This window comes from Schistocerca piceifrons, chromosome 7 (genome assembly GCF_021461385.2).
Source record: "Schistocerca piceifrons isolate TAMUIC-IGC-003096 chromosome 7, iqSchPice1.1, whole genome shotgun sequence".
Taxonomy (NCBI): domain Eukaryota; kingdom Metazoa; phylum Arthropoda; class Insecta; order Orthoptera; family Acrididae; genus Schistocerca; species Schistocerca piceifrons.
The window spans coordinates 432,737,542-432,757,202 of NC_060144.1; the positions used below are offsets into that span (position 1 = coordinate 432,737,542).

General features: G+C 40.1%; 1 protein-coding gene across 2 annotated transcripts in view; it reads left to right on the forward strand.

The window, feature by feature from the left end:
• The window catches only part of LOC124805181 (myosin heavy chain, clone 203-like), a 259,196-nt gene that overhangs the window by 214,601 nt on the left and 24,934 nt on the right, over window positions 1-19,661 (forward strand). For both annotated transcript variants that reach the window (XM_047265671.1, XM_047265672.1), the window contains 2 exons: window positions 9,924-10,097; window positions 19,259-19,393. In XM_047265671.1, the coding sequence (XP_047121627.1) occupies window positions 9,924-10,097; window positions 19,259-19,393 (309 nt within the window). The remainder of the gene's footprint in view (window positions 1-9,923; window positions 10,098-19,258; window positions 19,394-19,661) is intronic.

A 19,661-nucleotide genomic window follows, 5' to 3' on the forward strand; every position in this document is an offset into this window, starting at 1 on the left:
CAGACATTTGTAAAGGCAAAGAGTTTGGGCAGAGATGTCAGTCGAGGCGGAAGTACAGAGGCAAAGATGTTGTTGAATGACCGGTGAGGTATGAGTGGCGGCAACTTGAAATTAGCGGAGGTTGAGGCCTGGTGGGTAACGAGAAGAGAGGATATACTGAAGGGCAAGTGCCCATCTCCGGAGTTCTGACAGGTTGGTGTTAGTGGGAAGTATCCAGATAACCCGAATGGTGTAACACTGTGCCAAGAAGTGCTGGCTGTGTACCAAAGCGTGTTTAGCCACAGGGTGATCCTCATTACCAACAAACACTGTCTGCCTGTGTCCATTCATGTGAATGGACAGTTTGTTGCTGGTCATTCTCACACAGAAAGCTTCACAGTGTAGGCAGGTCAGTTGGTAAATCACGTGGGTGCTTTCACACGTGGTTCTGCCTTTGATCATGTACACCTTCCTGGTTACAGGACTGGAGTAGGTGGTGGTGGGAGGGTGCATGGGACAGGTTTTACACCGGGGGCGGTTACAAGGGTAGGAGCCAGAGGGTAGGGAAGGTGGTTTGGGAATTTCATAGGGATGAACCAAGAGGTTACATAGGTTAGGTGGATGGCGGAAAGACACTCTTGGTGGAGTGGGGAGGATTTCATGAAGGATGGATCTCATTTGAGGGCAGGATTTGAGGAAGTCGTATCCCTACTGGAGAGCCACATTCAGAGTCTGATCCAGTCCCAGAAAGTATCCTGTCACAAGTGGGGCACTTTTGGGGTTCTTCTGTGGGAGGTTCTGGGTTTGAGGGGATGAGGAAGTGGCTCTGGTAATTTGCTTCTGTACCAGGTCTGGAGGGTAGTTGCGGGATGCGAAAGCTGTTTTCAGGTTGTTGGTGTAATGGTTCAGGGATTCCGGATTGGAGCAGATTCGTTTGCCACGAAGACCTAGGCTGTAGGGAAGGGACCGTTTTATGTGGAATGGGTGGCAGCTGTCATAATGGAGGTACTGTTGCTTGTTGGTGGGTTTGATGTGGACGGACGTGTGGAGCTGGCCATTGGACAGATGGAGGTCAACGTCAAGGAAAGTGGCATGGGATTTGGAGTAGGACCAGGTGAATCTGATGGAACCAAAGGAGTTGAGGTTGGAGAGGAAATTCTGGAGTTCTTCTTCACTGTGAGTCCAGATCATGAAGATGTCATCAATAAATCTGTACCAAACTTTGGGTTGGCAGGCCTGGGTAACCAAGAAGGCTTCCTCTAAGCAACCCATAAATAGGTTGGCATACGAGGGGGCCATCCTGGTACCCATGGCTGTTCCCTTTAATTGTTGGTATGTCTGGCCTTCGAAAGTGAAGAAGTTATGTGTCAGGATGAAGCTGGCTAAGGTAATGAGGAAAGAGGTTTTAGGTAGGGTGGCAGGTGATCGGCGTGAAAGGAAGTGCTCCATCGCAGCGAGGCCCTGGACGTGCGGAATATTTGTGTATAAGGAAGATCTCTGCCCAAACTCTTTGCCTTTACAAATGTCTGCTTGTGTCTGTGTGTGTGTGGATGGATATGTGTGTGTGTGCGAGTGTATACCTGTCCTTTTTCCCCCCTAAGGTAAGTCTTTCTGCTCCCGGGATTGGAATGACTCCTTACCCTCTCCCTTAAAACCCACATCCTTTCGTCTTTCCCTCTCCTTCCCTCTTTCCTGATGAAGCAACCGTTGGTTGCGAAAGTTTGAATTTTGTGTGTATGTTTGTGTTTGTTTGTGTGTCTATCAACATGCCAGCACTTTCGTTTGGTAAGTCACATCATCTTTGTTTTTAGATATATTTTTCCCACATGGAATGTTTCCCTCTATTATATTTATATATATATATATATACATATACACACAAAAATCAGTTTGTTCTATTGAGACATTCATCAATGAACTAGAAGGAGTTGGCCACCAATAAATCCTCTAGGCTTCTGTTAAACTGAATTTCATTGGTTATTAAGCTTTTTGTGGCTGCTGGAAATTTATTGAAAATATGTGCTCCTGAATACTGCACACCTTTTTGTACAAGAGTAAGTGACTTTAAATCCTTGTGAAGATTATTCTTATTTCTAATACTGATTCCAGGAACTGAGATGTTAGTTTGAAAATGTGATATATTTTTAATGATAAATTTCATTCAGGAATAAATATATTGGGAAGCAGTAGTTAGTATCCCTAGTTCCCTAAACAGGCCTCTGCAGGATGTTCTTGAGTTTACACCACATATATCTCTTATTGCTTGTTTTTGTGCTCGGAAAGCTTTAGCTTGGCTTGATGAATTACCCCAAAAAATAATCCCATATGACATTATGGAGTGAAAGTAAGCATAGTATGCCAGCTTTTTCATTTTTATATCCCGTATATCTGACAGAACAACACAGATTGCAGCTCATCAACTAACTTGTTTGACATTACAGCAGGGCTACTACTGCTTTGTATCCTGTCCTTGTATACATGTTACTTTCTTCACTGATGTGGAGAATGTCCTCTTTCTTTGTATGAACAGTCCTCGTAATTTTCAGCATCTTTTTGTAACACATCTCAAATGTTTCTATTTTTTTCTGATTTTCCCACTGTCTGTACAACACTGTGATCCAGCCATACATTCTCAGAAATTTCGTCCTGAAATTAAGACTTGTGCTTGACACTAACAGACTTCTTTTGGTGAGGAGTGCTCCCTTCTCCAGTGATAGTCAGCTTCTTATATCCTGTTTGCTTTATCTGTCTTGCATTACTTTGCTTCTAAGGTAGCAAAATTCCTTAACTTTGTTTATTACATTGGCGCCATTTTTTACATTACATTAATCTCATTTTTGTTGCTCCTTAATATTACTGTCTTTTTTTAGTTCATTCCTCAATCCATGTTCTCTGCTCTACAGACTGTTCATCCTATTCACCAGGTTCTGTAATTTTTCCTCACTTTCACAGAGGACAGTAGTGACATCAGCAAAATTTTATGATTTATGTCCTTTTACTATGAATTTTAACCCACTTGTGAACCTGGGTAAATACTACTGTTAAAATTGGTAGTATTTCATATAAGCATTTCTGTTAGTTATTATTTCACACATTATGTAAGATTGTTTTATTCCACAAAAGTTCATCTCATTATTATTATTATTTCATTTTGAAACTGAGAACGGTAATAGTAGCTACTACTTTGTTTTGTCCATTCTGATAGACAGTTAATGAGGAATTTTGTAGACTACACGACCATGTCGGGTCAGTGTAATTCGAACCAATCAGCTTCATAATACTGATTGATACTACACCAAAGGGTTACACAATTATCTTGTTAGCTGCTATTCAGCTGTTACACCCCATGACACTGCACATACATGAACTATGCAAACACTTCCCTTCTCCAGACCAGCATGTAGCAGCTGCATATCAGATGCCATATCAGGCCCCTCAGTGAAAGGGTAGCATCAGTATCAAAGGAATGGGCAGGGAAGGGGCACAGCATCCAGAGCGGGGCATCTGGAGCTGGTCATCCGCATCAGTGGATGTTCTGCAGGTGGCTCCAGCGGTGGTAGTGCTTGCAGCTGGCCTCTTGTTCAGTCAGGTTCTGATGTCTCTGTTGGGTAGTGGACAGTGATGCCTCTTGAAACATGTATATGGTCATTAACTTGCCATTCACAAGTATGTCCATTGGCTGCATGTTTCTCCATTACATGTGATATGGGCTACTGTACGGAGGTTGCAGGAGTGGTTTTTCACCGTTGGTGTGTAGCATGTCATTCGAGGAGTATCCAGGTCCTGATGCATGTAACAAAGCAATGTGCCTGTGGAGGGTGGATCTGCGTGACATGGTCCCACGGACAACATAAGAAATCTGGCTGGTCTTTCGAGGAAGTTTGGAGTGTATCAGCATCAATGAATTCACCTTGCAGATGCAATGTCTCTCTATAGGTCAATTCCATGGCTGAAGAATTGATGTCAGGTTTATAAGTTGTTCGTAGGTCGAATAGTATAATATAATGTAATAATGGAATACATGATAATAAAATGTTGAAATGTGAGGCTTTTTAAAATGTATTGAATTAATGAGATTCATTTTTCGGCAGGAATGACAAGCACAATAAGCTGAGCTATGCCTGGAAATAAGTTCGTGTTAGTTCATATTATTTTGCATGGGTGAAGTAGTCTTTTTTTTTATTTTTTTTCTCTGCTGTTGATTTGTGCTTATGCTTTTCTATAATGCTACGTCTGGTCACTGTGTCCACCTTCGAAGTCTTGACCGTGCTCCTATTGAGCTTATTGGATCTTCATAATTTTTCGAAGTACACAGGTGGGCTTCAGTTCTTGTTATTATAGTACTATTTGAAATAATAACTCACACAGCCTTTCTGTTAATAAAACAATACTGTATTCTTGTAAACGGTGCACATAGGAAGTACACCTTCCTCACTTATTCATAGCGACCCCCAAAATGGCGGTCTACAATTACTCGCTAAAAAATGGCATGCTTCTCACTCGTTTGCTAGCTGAGTGCGAATCCTTCCTCCTACTACTGGTGCAAGAAAAACTCCTGTTGTGTGAACAGGTCTGAGTCAGACTGCTGTCCATGGTCAGTAGTGATATGCTGTGTGCAACCAAACCTTGTTAACCACACAGATGTAAAGGTAGAGGCTAGCATTTCAGTTGTAATATTATCATTTTGCACTGCCTTTGGCCAGCCGGTAAAATGATCAATCTTTGTGAAAAGTCAGCATTGAGCATTCAATGGATCCCTCAACATCCAGATGTACATGGGTGAAACATACTGTTGTATGTGGAAAGTCACCAATTGGGGCATGTACATGACAAGACGCTTTACACCTTTGTATTGCAAACATACCATTATATGTTCTTCACAGTCCTTTTCCATGACTGGCCACACAAAATGTTGAAATAAGAGTCGAAAAGTGGGATATACTCCTTGGCACAAGTTCTGGATGCTGTTGAAAGGTTGTCTTCTGAATGCTGGTGGAAGAATTCCAATTCGGCCTAATATAAAACTGTATCATATGGTGCAATTAGTGTTCAATATTGCAAACTTTATAACTGAAATTTATCCTGTCCTCTACAGACACTACTGCCACTTTATCTAGTTTCCTGAACATGTAAATCCTTCTACCCATTTTAATTCCTCTTTGTACTTTGGTAATCATTATTGCTACAACTGTTCTCTGTAAGTAGCTTCAATGTAGACATCCTCAAAGTGGTCAAGTCTGTTTGTTGCTATTATATCTAATATGTTTCCATCATGAGTAGGCTTATGAATGGTCTGTTGTAGGCACTTATCATAATCATCAGCATGACAATCTTAGCCTTCTGTAGAAGATTATTCCATTCTTTCCAGTGTACAGCCAAACTTCTCCGAGTCTGAATTACAGTTTTCCTTACATCATCTCTGGTACCTTACTCCCTTTGTAGCTTTGATCCTCCAACTCTCTTGGTTCCTGTAGGCACTGCATTGTAGTATACCTTTGTAATCAGTACGTCACTAGCTGTCAATACATGTCCTGCCCACTCCAGCCTTTTAATCTTAGTACAGCTGATGATGTCTGGTTCATTAATTAGATTATATAATTCATAGTTGATTCTTCTCCTCTAGACACCATATTCTCCCAAGAATTTGTCTCAAGATCTTTATTTCAAACATGCCAAGTAGCTTTTCTTTGAATTTTGTCAATGTAAGTACTTATCAGAGAAGGCATTTAATTAAGTTATGCAGGGTGTCTTGTCATGCTCATCGCTTTCAAAATTGTAATTTTCCCAATTGATTGTTGAATGATCAAAGTAACCTCTGATGATGGAATAGTGGTTGTAGAACTTAACTAATAGTGAACTTAGGGTTTATATATAGTCTGGAGGTGATTCAGGGCACTGATGGAAGGATCTGATTGTAAATTTGTGCCCACTTTTGACACTGAATCGTTCCGAGAAAGTCTAATACACAGTTTCAGTTTACATCTTGAGGGATTTGAGCTTTTGTCTAATATGACAAATATGCCTCCTCCTTTTGCCATTAGCCTGTCATTTTGATATACACTTAGATTTTCCTCAAAAAACTCACTGATATAACTTTCAAATTTTAACCAGCTTCCTGTACCTGATAATATGTGAGCTCCACTACTGTTTAGGACCTCTTCAAACTCTGGCACTTTATTGTGAATGCTTTGGCAGTTAATTACTAGGATTTTAATTTGCTCATAATCAATAGGATTTTAATATTCTCCCCTTTAGGGGGATTTTGTTGGATCTTATACTGACATTTCTCCTGCAGCTATCATTGCCTAATCTATAAACCCTACTAGTGTGTACCCCATGCACAGTCAGCTAGCTGAGTTGCAGCTTCTGAAGTGTAGCAGACACCTGACCCATTTAGGGGGACCCTACAATTCTCAACTTTTTTACACACGTCCTGGGTCACAGCCTAGCTCATCACAGAACCTTCAGACTCCCTGGTTCAGTCCTTCCACTCAACTCAGAACCATGGTTCTGTGATTAGTTCTGGGGTCAATGCTGCAAATTGTGAGCTTTGTTAAAACTCCATGAGCAAGACTGACCTTTTCAACCATATTTGCCAGTCACTGGAATGACTGAAGTATGATCTTAGAGCCTAGATGACCAGCATCATTTGTTCCAACATGCAGCACAGTCTGAAGTTGGTTGTATCCTCTTCCTTCATTGGCAGCCACAACAGCTTCTTCAACATATTGAATGTGGTGTCACCGCCAGACACCACACTTGCTAGGTGGTAGTTTTAAATCGGCCGCGGTCCATTAGTACATGTCGGACCTGCGTGTCGCCACTGTCAGGGATCGCAGACCGAGCGCCACCACAAGGCAGGTCTCGAGATACGGACTAGCACTCGGCCCAGTTGTACGGTCGACTTTGCTAGCGACTACATGGATGAAGCATTGCTCATTAGCCGAGCCAATAGTTAGAATAGCCTTCAGCTAAGTCAATGGCTACGACCTAGCAAGGCGCCATTAGTAACATTGCATGTATCTAAAGAGTCTTACTTGTATCGCCACAATCTCCAGATGTACCAAAAGGATGGATTAAAGTTAAGTATTCCAGAAGCTACGTACTTTTCTTTATAGCATTCATTACGTATCATGTTTCAGACCTCACGCCATCCTGATTTAACTTAGCGCGTGCCTTTCGGCTTCCTCTCATTGTGTCTAGGCTGTCTTGTCTAGACACAACATTGAATGAGGTCCCCAGGCATACACACTGAGTGCACATGATATTCATTCCCATCCCTTGCTGCTATTTCTATGAGACATATCCTTATTTACTGTACATTTAACTACCAGTGGTTAGTGGACTCCTCATGACACAGAGCAAATCAGGTTTTCCAATAGGTGAAATGAGACTCACTGGCTCAGTTTCAGTTTCAGTGGAAGACAGCACCTCAAACTTGTTGGTTTGTGAGGTGAGTGTAACACAGTGAGTTACACTGGTCCCTGTCTCTCCTGTACAGCCCTGCCAGTATATGCCATTCACAGTAAGGATATGAATAGTGATAGGTCTTGCACTTGCTATAGAGGGACAGGATAACCAGGAAGATGATGGTACTTGAGTACATTTGTATTTCTAGTATACAACTCTTGAAAGTTGTTCCAACATACCCATTCACTGGGGTTCAGGCATTTCACAGTAGTCAGGACAATTTTCAGCTGGTAATGAATGTCAGCTAATTCATCCTGTGACAGAGAACAGCATTCACAGTGGGTGCCTTGTGGCTGGTGCAAAGTTTTAGAGAACAGAAAACAAGTAACTTAGAATAAGATTGCTGATTCTCTTTTAAGTCCTGGCTCTGTTCAGCTAAAAGTACTGCTAATTCTCTTTAGGAACAGGAGCAGTTAGTGCACAAAATGGTATTTCTGTTAAATTAACAGAAAAATGTGGGATAAAAGTTACTAATTTCCTGAAACTTTTTTGAGTTTATCATCACTAACAAGCTCAAAAGTAGTGTTATTTTACAACAAATAAAGACAATATAGACCACTTATTGGAAAGGAAAATTAAATTTAACACAATGTGTTATAATATGTGTTACAGTGACCATAAATCACAAATGCCAGTTTGCTGCAAAATATGTTGTACACAACACATCTGAATATTCTTAAAAATATATGTTTATTCATGTTGATACACTGGAATACAGAATGAATGATTCTGTGAATGAAGTTACTACTGCTAAAATTGTTATGAGTTACTGAATTAAAAGAAAGGCCTGCAGTTTATTATGAATCTTTACAGTTGTCTTAAAGATTTAATTGAATCCTTTTAAATATCTGCCTAGTATATACTGACAAGGGAACCTCCCCATCGCACCCCCCTCAGATTTAGTTATAAGTTGGCACAGTGGATAGGCCTTGATAAACTGAACACAGATAAATTGAGAAAACAGGAAGAAGTTGTGTGGAACTGTGAAAAAATAAACAAAATATACAAACTGAGTAGTCCACGGGCTACATAAGTAACGTAGTGGACCGTATGAGAATAGGAGCGCCATGGTCCCGTGGTAACGTGAGCAGCTGCAGAACGAGAGGTCCTTGGTTCAAGTCTTCCCTCGACTGAAAATTTTACTTTCTTTATTTTTGCATAGTTATTATCTGTCCGTTCGTTCATTGACATCTCTGTTCACTGTAATAAGTTTAGTGTCTGTGTTTTGTGACCGCATCGCAAAACCGTGCGATTAGTAGACGAAAGGAGGTGCCTCTCCAATGGGAACAGAAAACATTTGATCGCAAGGTCATAGGTCAACCGATTCCTCTACAGGAAAACACATCTGATATATTCTATACGACACTGATGACGGCATGTGCGTCACATGACAGGAATAAGTTGTCAACCCACCTAACTTGTACACTTGGCGAATGGGTAAAAAGATTCTTCTACCTTGCCCGATTTAGGTTTTCTTATGGATGTGATAATCACTCCCAAAAAAGTGATGAAAACATAAGAGTTTGTCACATAAACTGAAAATAAAAAATTAAACTTTTCATTCGATGGAAGATTTGAACCAAGGACCTTTCGTTCCGCAGCTGCTCATGTTACCACGAGACCACATCGCTCTTGCCTTTCTCTTGTCCTTAATGTTGCCTGTCTTACCATGAACTATTCAGTTTGTATATTTTGCTTATTTTTTCACAGTTCCACACAACTTCTTCCTGTTTTCTCAATTGATCTGTGTTCAGTTTTTCAAGGCCTATCCACTGTGCCAACTTATAACTAAATCTGAGGGGGGTGCGATGGGGAGGTTCCCTTGTGAGTGTATTTATTGTCTCATAGGATACGCGTTTTATTTATTTTTGTATTATCCTGATTGTTCTTCATGAAGATGAATGGATAATTCTGTTTATCAATTACTGAGCAGAACTGGTGTTTAACCCTTGAGTGGGTGTGCCACTTTTTATAACATGAGCAGGTTTAATTAAACAAAGATAAATAACCTTCCATTACATGAACTATATCACTGTTTAATTAAACGATAATAAAATAAACGATTATAAAATAAACACTCTGATGCTGCGTACAAATGTTACCCCACAGTAATGACACACTTGAAGCATTAAATAGCACGGTTGTATCAGATCACAGCCAGCCATTTACTGAGCTGCTTATTATCTTGTAGGGAACTGCCTCATTGTGGAATTGTGCGACTAACTCGGCATCTGGGTCATTTTCTTTCACGGATTCTGTACTTTTTCTCACCTAGCTTGCTGTTTATTTTATATTACAGCTGTTCTCTGGATTTATAATGGCTTAACTGAGCATTGGATTAGTTGAAGCAACAACAAAATGGTACAATACATTGTTATTAGGGGATGGCCCAATTTATACACAGGTGCACCACTTGAGGGTTAAGCACCATGGACCGTGACTTTTACTACAGTAATAAATTCATTTCTTCCCAGGTTAAGTTGCAAGAAAAAGTGGCACACAGTGAAGAAACAGTCAATAAACATGATTCAGAAATACAGCTACTTGAAAAGGAAATAAACCAGCTGAAAGAAGAACTCAGAGATATAAAAGATAAGCAAGCAAAAAAAGCAAGAGAACCTGCCAGTGTCAGTTCTGAAGAAATGAAGGTACAATTTTTTTCTTTCTCTTTAAGTAACAATCAAGTGTAAAAAAATTGGATTAAGAACAATTAAAAGTGCAGCATTTCATGTAGTAACTCTTCTTTTGCAATTTTCTGTCCATTTTGTATTCCTCATCATTTGGTTTGAAGCCCTAGCAGTAGCTGTCTTTGTAGACAAAAATTACCGGACTTCCGGTCCTCCTTTCAAGCAAACAACAGTTATTTGGTTCTCTAAAATGTAAACATATTCTGGTGTCCCTGCCACATGAAGGCACGTCAGACGAGGAGTTGTTCACAGTCAAGAGTCGAAGTTATCTGCGACTCCATAGTGAGCAGCACGAGTGTCATGTACATTGGGCAGTGTGTCTAGAATCATAACTTTCCTTGTTCAGACACACAGTGTCCAGAATCAGTCATGTGCTACCGGTAACCTCATATTTATTTAGAGGGCCTATGCTCACTTACATTTCTCCTCTTTCTTCTGTGTTTGTCTCTGGCCACTCATTCGGATTCTCTACTTGCCAGTTAGGTTAACACTCAGTTCATGGGTACCAAGTGTCATGGAACACCATGCTCATTCTGAGCATTTATGAAATGCTGCCATCTTGACATGTGAGTCATTACTCATGTTTTAAGTAATAACTGTTCTAACAAAATTAAGCCTAAAACAGCTTTTGTTTATGTGGAATCCTGCCCACTCATCTAATATAGTGTGCCTAGGAAGCTGTTTTCTCAGATGCTAGGCAACATACAAGCAAATCATATTAATGGAGTTTATTACAGTAATTGAATTGACGATACTTAACTTTGCCTTCTACACTGAAGCGTCAGAAGCAATTGACGACATGCAAATATTCAATGTCCTTCGCTATATACAATTTCCATGCAAGTAAATAATATAAGGCACAAGTCCCAGCTAACAGTTAGGATGAAGAAGAGTGCATATTCTAGTGCCTGTCTTCTGGTGGAGCTTTTCTAGTGCCTTCTCTGCAGTTACGCTCCATGCTGATGTACCTTAACTAAGAAAAAAACAAAAGAAAAAAGAAAATCAAAGACAGAATAAGACAAGAAGAAATGAATAATGCAGTTACGAATTAGATGGAAAAAAAATGTTTAAAAATATAATGAAAAAAGAGAAGGACTTGTGCGTTAACAGAGGTTAAGCCTAATAGGGTGTCAGGATGAAAGGAAAGGAAGTTCTCAGCTCCAGAGTTTGAGGAAAGTAGTACTGGGTGGAAGGATCCAAATAGCCTGTGTGGTGTAGCTGACAATGTGGTCAGGGAGTCATGTTGTAGAGCATGTTCAGCAACTGAGAAGTGTACAAAGTCTTGTTATTTAAATGTCTAAGCACAACATTGCATACTTATATGAAATGAAACAAGCATGTAAAGACAGTAGTAGAGAATGCCTGTCATTCACTTTGTTTTTTTTGCAAGAAGCTTAGCTCATCCATAAAGCAGGTGATGTACAGAACACTAGAGCAATCCATATATTAATACTGCTTGAGTGTGTGGGATTTTCTCCAGGTGATATTAAAGGAAGACATCAAAGCACTCACTGGCATGTTGTTGGATTTGTTAGCTGTAGGTTTGATCAACAAGCCAATATTACGGAGATATACTATTGAGAATATTCAGATAAATGACATTTGCATTTTACTACAGAACTATTCTGCTGCTGGCAATATACATTTTATTTAAAGACCATGAGGACAAGATAAGAGAAATTAGGACTTGTGCAGAGGCATGTACCAGGTGATCAAAAAGTCTGTATAAATTTGAAAACTTAATAAACCATAGAATAATGTAGATAGAGAGGTAAAAATTGACACACATGCTTGGAATGACATGGGGTTTTATTAGAACAAAAAAAAAAAAAAAAAAAAAAAAAAAAAAAAAAAAAAAAAAAAAAAAAAAAAAAAAAAAAAAAGGTTCACAAAATGTCCGACAGATGGCGCTGGACAGCAAAACGTCAGTGACTGCGCATGACAATTGTGTATAAAAGGAGATGTAATGAGAGAGAGAATCGGATGCGCCAGCAGTCGCAGCATGTTGACGTTACCTTGAAAGGCGCTTTTAGTGAAGCTGTATTATCAGAATGGGGAACGTGCTAGTTCAGCATTATGATCCTATCGCCATAGGAAGGGGATTCGAACAGGTAAAGGTCCGTTGACAAATGCAGCTGTGGCGAGAATGATTTCGAAGTTCGAAGCCACGGGTTGTTTACACGATAGACCCCGTAGTGGCCGACCGAGCACAAGGCGTAATGCTGCTGAGACAGTTCAGGGAGGAATGGAGACTGTAGCAGGTTCGTCTATGCACAGGGAAGTCAGCGCTCGTGCAGTCGCACGTCGCACCGGCATTCCATGCACTACTGTTTGGTTGGCACTGAGGCGTACCCTCTGATGCTATCCATACAACATCCATCGGTATCATGAACTGTTACCTGGCGATTTAATGAAGCAGAGGGCATTTGCGGTGTGGGTGTTTCAAAAGATGGCGGAAGGTGACGATTGGTTGAGTAACATATTGTGGACCGCCGAAGCTCATTTCATGCTCCGAGGGTCTGTCAACGCCCACAACTGCAGAATTTGGGCTGCCGAAAATCCTAGAACTGTCGTGGAAACTCCATTGCATGACGAGAAAGTCACGGTATGGGTTGGATTTACCACATCTACCGTTATCGGGCCTTTTTTCTTCGAGGAAATGCGTGATTCTGGTTTTGTAACTGCTATCGTGGCAGGTGAGAGGTACGCCGATATGTTACAGAATCGCATCATCCCCAGCCTGGCTGACAAACACCTGTTGGAACGTACGATGTTTATGCAGGATGGTGCTCCACCCCATATTGCTAGACACGTGAAAGATCTCTTGCGCACATCGTTTGGTGATGATTGTGTGCTGAGCCACCACTTTTGTCATGCTTGGCCTGTCAGGTCCCCAGACCTCAGTCCGTGCGATTATTGGCTTTGGGGTTACCTGAAGTCGCAAGTGTATCGTGATCAACCGACATCTCTAGGGATGCTGAAAGACAACATCCGACGCCAATGCCTCACCATAACTCCGGACATGCTTTACAGTGCTGTTCACAACATTATTCTTCAACTACAGCTACTGTTGAGTAATGATGGTGGACATATTGAGCATTTCCTGTAAAGAACATCATCTTTGCTTTGTCTTACTTTGTTATGATAATTATTGCTATTCTGATCAGATGAAGTGCCATCTGTCAGAAATTTTTTAACTTTTGTATTTTTTTGGTTCTAATAAAACCCAATGTCTTTCCAAGCATGTGTGTCAATTTGTACCTCTCTATCAACATTATTACATGATTTATTCAGTTTTCAAATTTATACTGACTTTTTGATCACCCGGTAGATAGTCATTTTTCTCTTGCACCATTTGCTAATGTAACTGGAAAGAAAATGAGTAGCAGTCATAAAGTGTATCCTCCACCATGCATCATGTGTTGGTTTGTGGAGTATACATAGGTACTGGGTGGCCCCAAGGTGAGCTGGTCTTTTATGCCCACTCATGCATTTAGCCAGTTTATTCATTGTCATTCCTATACAACTTGTTGTGCAGTGGACACAAGTTACTGAATAAATTATGTGTGATTTTCGTGGTGGCTCTGCCTTTGATATTGTTCGATTTACCATTAGTAGGACTGAAGTAGCTGGTATTTGGTGAGTTCATGGGATAGATTTCACAGTGGGGGCAATTGCAGTGGTAGGAACCTCTGGATATTTGGGGTTAGGCACTTGACATTTTCACTTCACATGTTCTTTTATGTATTAAAGATATTGATAATCTTTTTTCACCTACAATAAGTTTTCACAAAGTGCTCTCAAATCAATGGTTTGTGTATTTTCTTAGCTGTATTAATCATCAAGAAGAAAATGTCAAGTGTGTTGTTTTTTTCAATTGAAGTATACAATTTTTTACTCAAGAATAACAGTTCTTACTGAGAAAAATTTAAGAGATACAACTGTTTCATTGGACTGACAAGAGATTATGGAGAAAATGCACACAAAAATTTTTGTTTTTCTGTTTTTCTCAAGGTGGATTAAATAATACATCCACCAGAAGGTTTTTGCCAGTCTCAACACTAAAAGGCTTTCCTGAGGTAGCGTTGGAAGCAGTGTTAATGTACATCAAATGCATTGGAAAATTCATTTATGGTATCATGCTCATAAAACTTTTAGATTGTCAGATTTTTATTCATTAATACAATATTTTGAAGAGTACAATTATTTTTCTAATGAAGAACTGTTTGAAATGACATTACCCAAATAACAATGTCACTAGAGTACCACAGAAGCAAGGAAAGAAGATGAGATTTAATGTCCCATTAACAACAAGCTCAGATTAGGAAAGAATGGGAAAAAAATTTGACATATTTTTCTTGTAGTAACCATCCTGGCATTTTCCTTAAGCTATGGAGGGAAACCACAGAAAAACTAAACCTAAATTAGTGAAGAGCGATATGAACTGCCTGAATGTGAGTCCAATACCATAACCAAAAAAATACCTAAGGAGTTACACAATGGAACTGAATGCAGAATGGCCTTTAGTTACACATTGTTCAGATAGTTCCTCTTTCATCTGTAATGTAGAAAGACTACCCAAGACTGGCAATGCTGCACAAAAAATATATTTGAAATGTAAATACTACTAACTTAAAAAAAGTAGCATGAGCCACATCTGGTGTAATTAATCTACGAGCCATATATTCCTAAATTCAAATGAATATGTTGTATAAACAACATAATGTAAATCATTGTAGAGAATGGCATAATTATTTGTTCTAAGTGGGAGCATTTGGAAATGCATGGCTGTAAAAGAAACAAATTTAGTGGGTCACAGAGCGAGATCGATAAGAATACAATGAAGGTAGTTTACATGTCTTGAACACATTTAATAACTGAGTGCCTGGATGTCCATATGTGCCCTTATAAATATGCTATCCATGACAGGTGTCACTGGTGTAGTGCTGCACGTACACAGTGGTCCTGCTTGCAGTGACCCCTGGTGGCCACCTCAAGTAGTTGCAGGCATGCCATTTAGATGTTGGTGCACACTGCGTGCACTATTGTGGCCCAACTTATGTCCACTGTGGTTGGTAGGTGTAGTAACTGGTGGGTTACTACACTCCTCCTCTTTCTTTGTGGAAGGGGGGAGGGTTGTTGCCATCCATGATGCTGTGACTAAAGAGACTTCCAGAGTGTAAATGGTGGTGCTGGGGAAGCAGCCAGAGATGCAAGAAGTTTCTGTTCCAAGTGACCATCAAGTTCAGATAAAAGTGAGTGGGACGAGGCACCCCACACCACTCATGGGTCCCGGGGTGACCAGTGGACAGGACCAGTGAGAGGGGAGTGGGAGCCATCTGGATGTCAAAATCCATGATGACACTGGCATGAACAGCAATGACAGCAAACTGGAGAGGAGAGGCTCTGGTGATGGGGACACAGCATTTGTCCCTACTGATGGTGGTGCCTATTCAGTGTAGTGGGGGTGCCAGCATCTGGCACAGGGAGCAAAACCTGTCATCAGTGCTGATACAGCCTGGGATAAGTGGGCACAGCTAGTTCTGCTTGGCCCTGGAGTGGCCAGGGCCAATGAGGAACAAGGCATTGGACTAACAGTCCAATGAGGCCTATCGTGGGATGCAACTGTTTCCTGTAGCATACCATTAGTTGATGTTCATTGCAAACCAAGAAAATGTGGCAACCACTCTGGCTGTGGCTGCTGACTGGAATCCAGTAAGGGCACCATCCAAGTACCCTTGCCCAGATTGGTGTGCCAGGCATGAACGTGGACAAAACTGGTGCCATGGTAGACCACTGCCAAGTAGCAAGAGGTGAAGTTGCGTCCATGGCTGGTGGCCATGCAAGAGGTGGGTAGGATACTTTGCCCTAATTGGCATTATTCTGTAAGAGCTTTAAAAATGTGAGAGCCTGTTTGGCAACAGATGGAATGGAGGCATTGTGATCAGGCAAATGCCATTATGTGCACAAAGGTCCTTTGAGGATTTCACCATGAACTGAGGGGACCATAGTCTGAAAGTAGAGTGCAAGGAAAGCCTGCTGTGGAGGATATCTTCGGTAGGGCCTTAACAGTCATGTCTGCTGTCACAGGAGTACAGCAAATGATATAAGGGAAACGAAACAAAGCATCAATTTCCAACAACCAGAAAGTGTGTAAAAAGGGACTAGAGAAATCAGTGTTGTCTCTTTCCCAAAGATGTGGAAAAAAAAAAAAAAAAAAAAGGTTGTGCAGCACCAGCTCTGACACGCACAGTTGCAGTAGGCCATGATGAGGTGTTCCACCTTCCTATCAATGCTTGGCCAAAACTCATGGCAGTGCATGAAAGATCCCCAGTGACTTTGTTGTAATAATCAGAGGACTTTCTGTCGTAGAGCTGCGTGAACCATAATATGGGGAGTAAACCTTTCCATCGATGGGGGAATAATGCCGTACAAGAGGGAGAGGTGATGGTGCAGTGCCTAAAAATTCTGAAGCTATTACAATCTGTGGCCTAGTGGATAGCTGAGCCATTCATGTTCCATCATGCATACTATCTGCCAGAGCACCAGATCCATCGCCACAGCAGAGGCAGTATGGGAACTGCTGATGGGGGAGCCATCTATTGTGAGATTTGCCTCCATATCCAGTTGAAAACATAGCAGTTCCTGCAGCATCTATGTCTGTATCTTGTGATGCAAAATGAAAATGGATTTCATAACTGGACCATGACAAGAACAAATCCCAATAATGAAGTCGATGAGCTGCTTTGTCCAGTGAGGATGCCAATAGGTTAAATAGGGAAACCAAAGACTTATGTTTGGTAATTAAATGAAATTTTGCACCATGAAATGTTTTAGGGCATGGGCAATAGCAAGAGTTTCTTTATCCAACTGATAAAAATGTTACTGAGTGGAGTTGAGTGTTTTCAATGCAAAGGCTATAGGCTGTTGGGAGCCATGAATGGTGATGGATGAGGACTGCACCAATCCCGTACTGGCAGGATCAGATACTTGCTGAGTTGAAATGTGGCAATACCTGGCATGGATCAAAGTTCTCAGCTCCAGAGTTTGAGGAAAGTAGTACTGGGTGGAAGGATCCAAATAGCCTGTGTGGTGTAGCTGCCAATGTGGTCACGGAGTCATGTTGTAGAGCATGTTCAGCAACTGAGAAGTGTACAAAGTCTTGTTATTTAAATGTCTGAGCACAGCATTGCATATTTATATGAAATGAACAACTGGCAGCTGAGACTTGGTCAATGTAGCTAACAACCACCAACTTTTCCAACATGGCTGTTTGCACCTGCTGTTTTTGCAGAAGGGACAACAGTAAAGCCTCCATGGAAGAACTGAACATCATGAAAATTCCAGAATCCGAAACACATGAAAATTTGACCCTTGACATTGCTCTCTGTGCTGACAATTAAAACAAAGTGGCATAAAATAGATACAATTTATTGGATAATGGAGTGACACAAACATAAATATAGTGAAAGTAGTTTACATGTCTTGAACACATTTAACAACTGAGGGCTTGAAGACTGGTACTTGCCCCTATAAAGACGCTGCGTATGTCAGGTGTCACTGGTGCAGTGATGTGTATGCATGGTGGGCCTGGTGATGGCAGTTGGTGTCCAGGTTGGTCCTGGTAGCCACCTTGGGTGGTTACTGGCATACCATTTAAATGTTGGTGTTGCTGTGGTAGCCTGACTTACGTCGGGTGTGGACAGTAAGTGTAGTAACTGGTGGGTTACTACAGTATTGGCAGCTGAGTCTTGGTCAATGTAGCCAACAACCATCAACTGTTCCAAAAAGGCTGCTTGCACCAGCTGTTCTTGCAGAAGGGACCAGAGTAAAGTCTCCTTGGAAGAACTGAATGTCATGAAAACTGCAGAATCTGAAACACACCAAAATTTTATGCCCGGCTTTCCTCTTTGTGCTGACTGTTAAAACAAGGTGGCATAAAAGAGATACAATTTATGGGATCATGGAGTGACATAAACATGTATACAATGAAAGTAGTTTACATGTCTCGAACATTAACCTATTACAAGAAAAATAGGAGGAAAAACAGCATGTCTGAAATATAATCTCTAGTCAGATACACAATACAATCAAATCACTGAATTTATCTCATTCAAGTACTGCTATACTGGAGCCAAAAATGGCACATTTACATAAAAAATTACATATTTCTCTGAATGATTAATAAGGTTGCAACCACAACTATCATTTGTAAGGTCTTTGTGACAATTCAGAATAGTAAAATTAGATTATCAATATCTTTAATGTATAAAGACGTATATGAGGTGAAACAGTTACATGTGTTGAATTGCACACTGCAGTTTTCAAGAGAGTATTGTTGAAGGGATACAAAATAGGTCAAATTCTGCACAAATAATAATAACAAACCAGAAACAGGAAAATGTAATACAAGTTTGGCTGAAACAGAGAAAGAGCCATGATAGAATCTGGAGCAAGAAATGTTTCGAAAATAAAAATATTCGGGACAATAGAAAAAGAACTCACTGGGAATAACAGGCTGTGTAGTAATGACATGATGTAGGAATATTTTATGCTAAGTTTCCATACATAATTTAAAATGATCATGTTATTGAAATATTAGTAGCATCCTTAGCAATACAACACCACATTCAAAATTTAACAAATTAACTTTTATGAAACATATTAGCACTTAAATTATTTTTTTTCTTACAAGCTTGATTCAGTGCATTTGTGGACTTATATTGGTATTTTGGTTTTACCACTCAAATTATAAAACATTAAGATGTAAACATTTTGCCATTTTAGTGGTCATCATTGAAATACTACAATATCATCATTGAAAAGAATACTGCATTAAAAATGCTAAGAGATGTATTGCTGCTTACCATAAAGCCATAAAACACATTATTCATTCTTGAATAATCACTTTCAACATAATGGCATTTGTTTTTGTTCAGTTATTTGAAACAACCACATTATGTGATAACGAAATTACTTCTGTTTCTCTGTGACTTAAAACTGAAGCCAGTATTTGAGTATTTTGTGGTAACAAAAACTTACGTCACTTCTCAGAAAAATTTACTTTCTTGATTCTTCAGTAAGCAGATCACATATATCTTCCTTTTCTTTAATGGCCCTAGAAGAAAACAGGAAAAGTTCCAGAGTCTCCAAGAAAGATCCCTGGATCACAGAGACACTTTAGCCAGAAACCTGTTACGTATGATGAATGGAGTGAAACATCAGACGATTCCTTTCTAGATGTAACTTTTTCCAAGGTAAGTACTGTTTGTGTGTGTGCAGATGTACAGGGATTATGGAAAAAAGTATTTTATATTTTAACATTTAATTATTTTGTACTTACTTCAACATCCTTGTAAATAAATGTGTTTCATTTAGAGAAAAGAGTAGTACCGCAGAAATTTTCATTAAGTAAGGCACTTAACTATGTATTTGCTTCACTGAACTGTGTTCTCCTTATAGATACCTGAACCAGGTAGACCAGTTTATGACAAGATACTACCTCCAACCTTTGTACAGTGATGA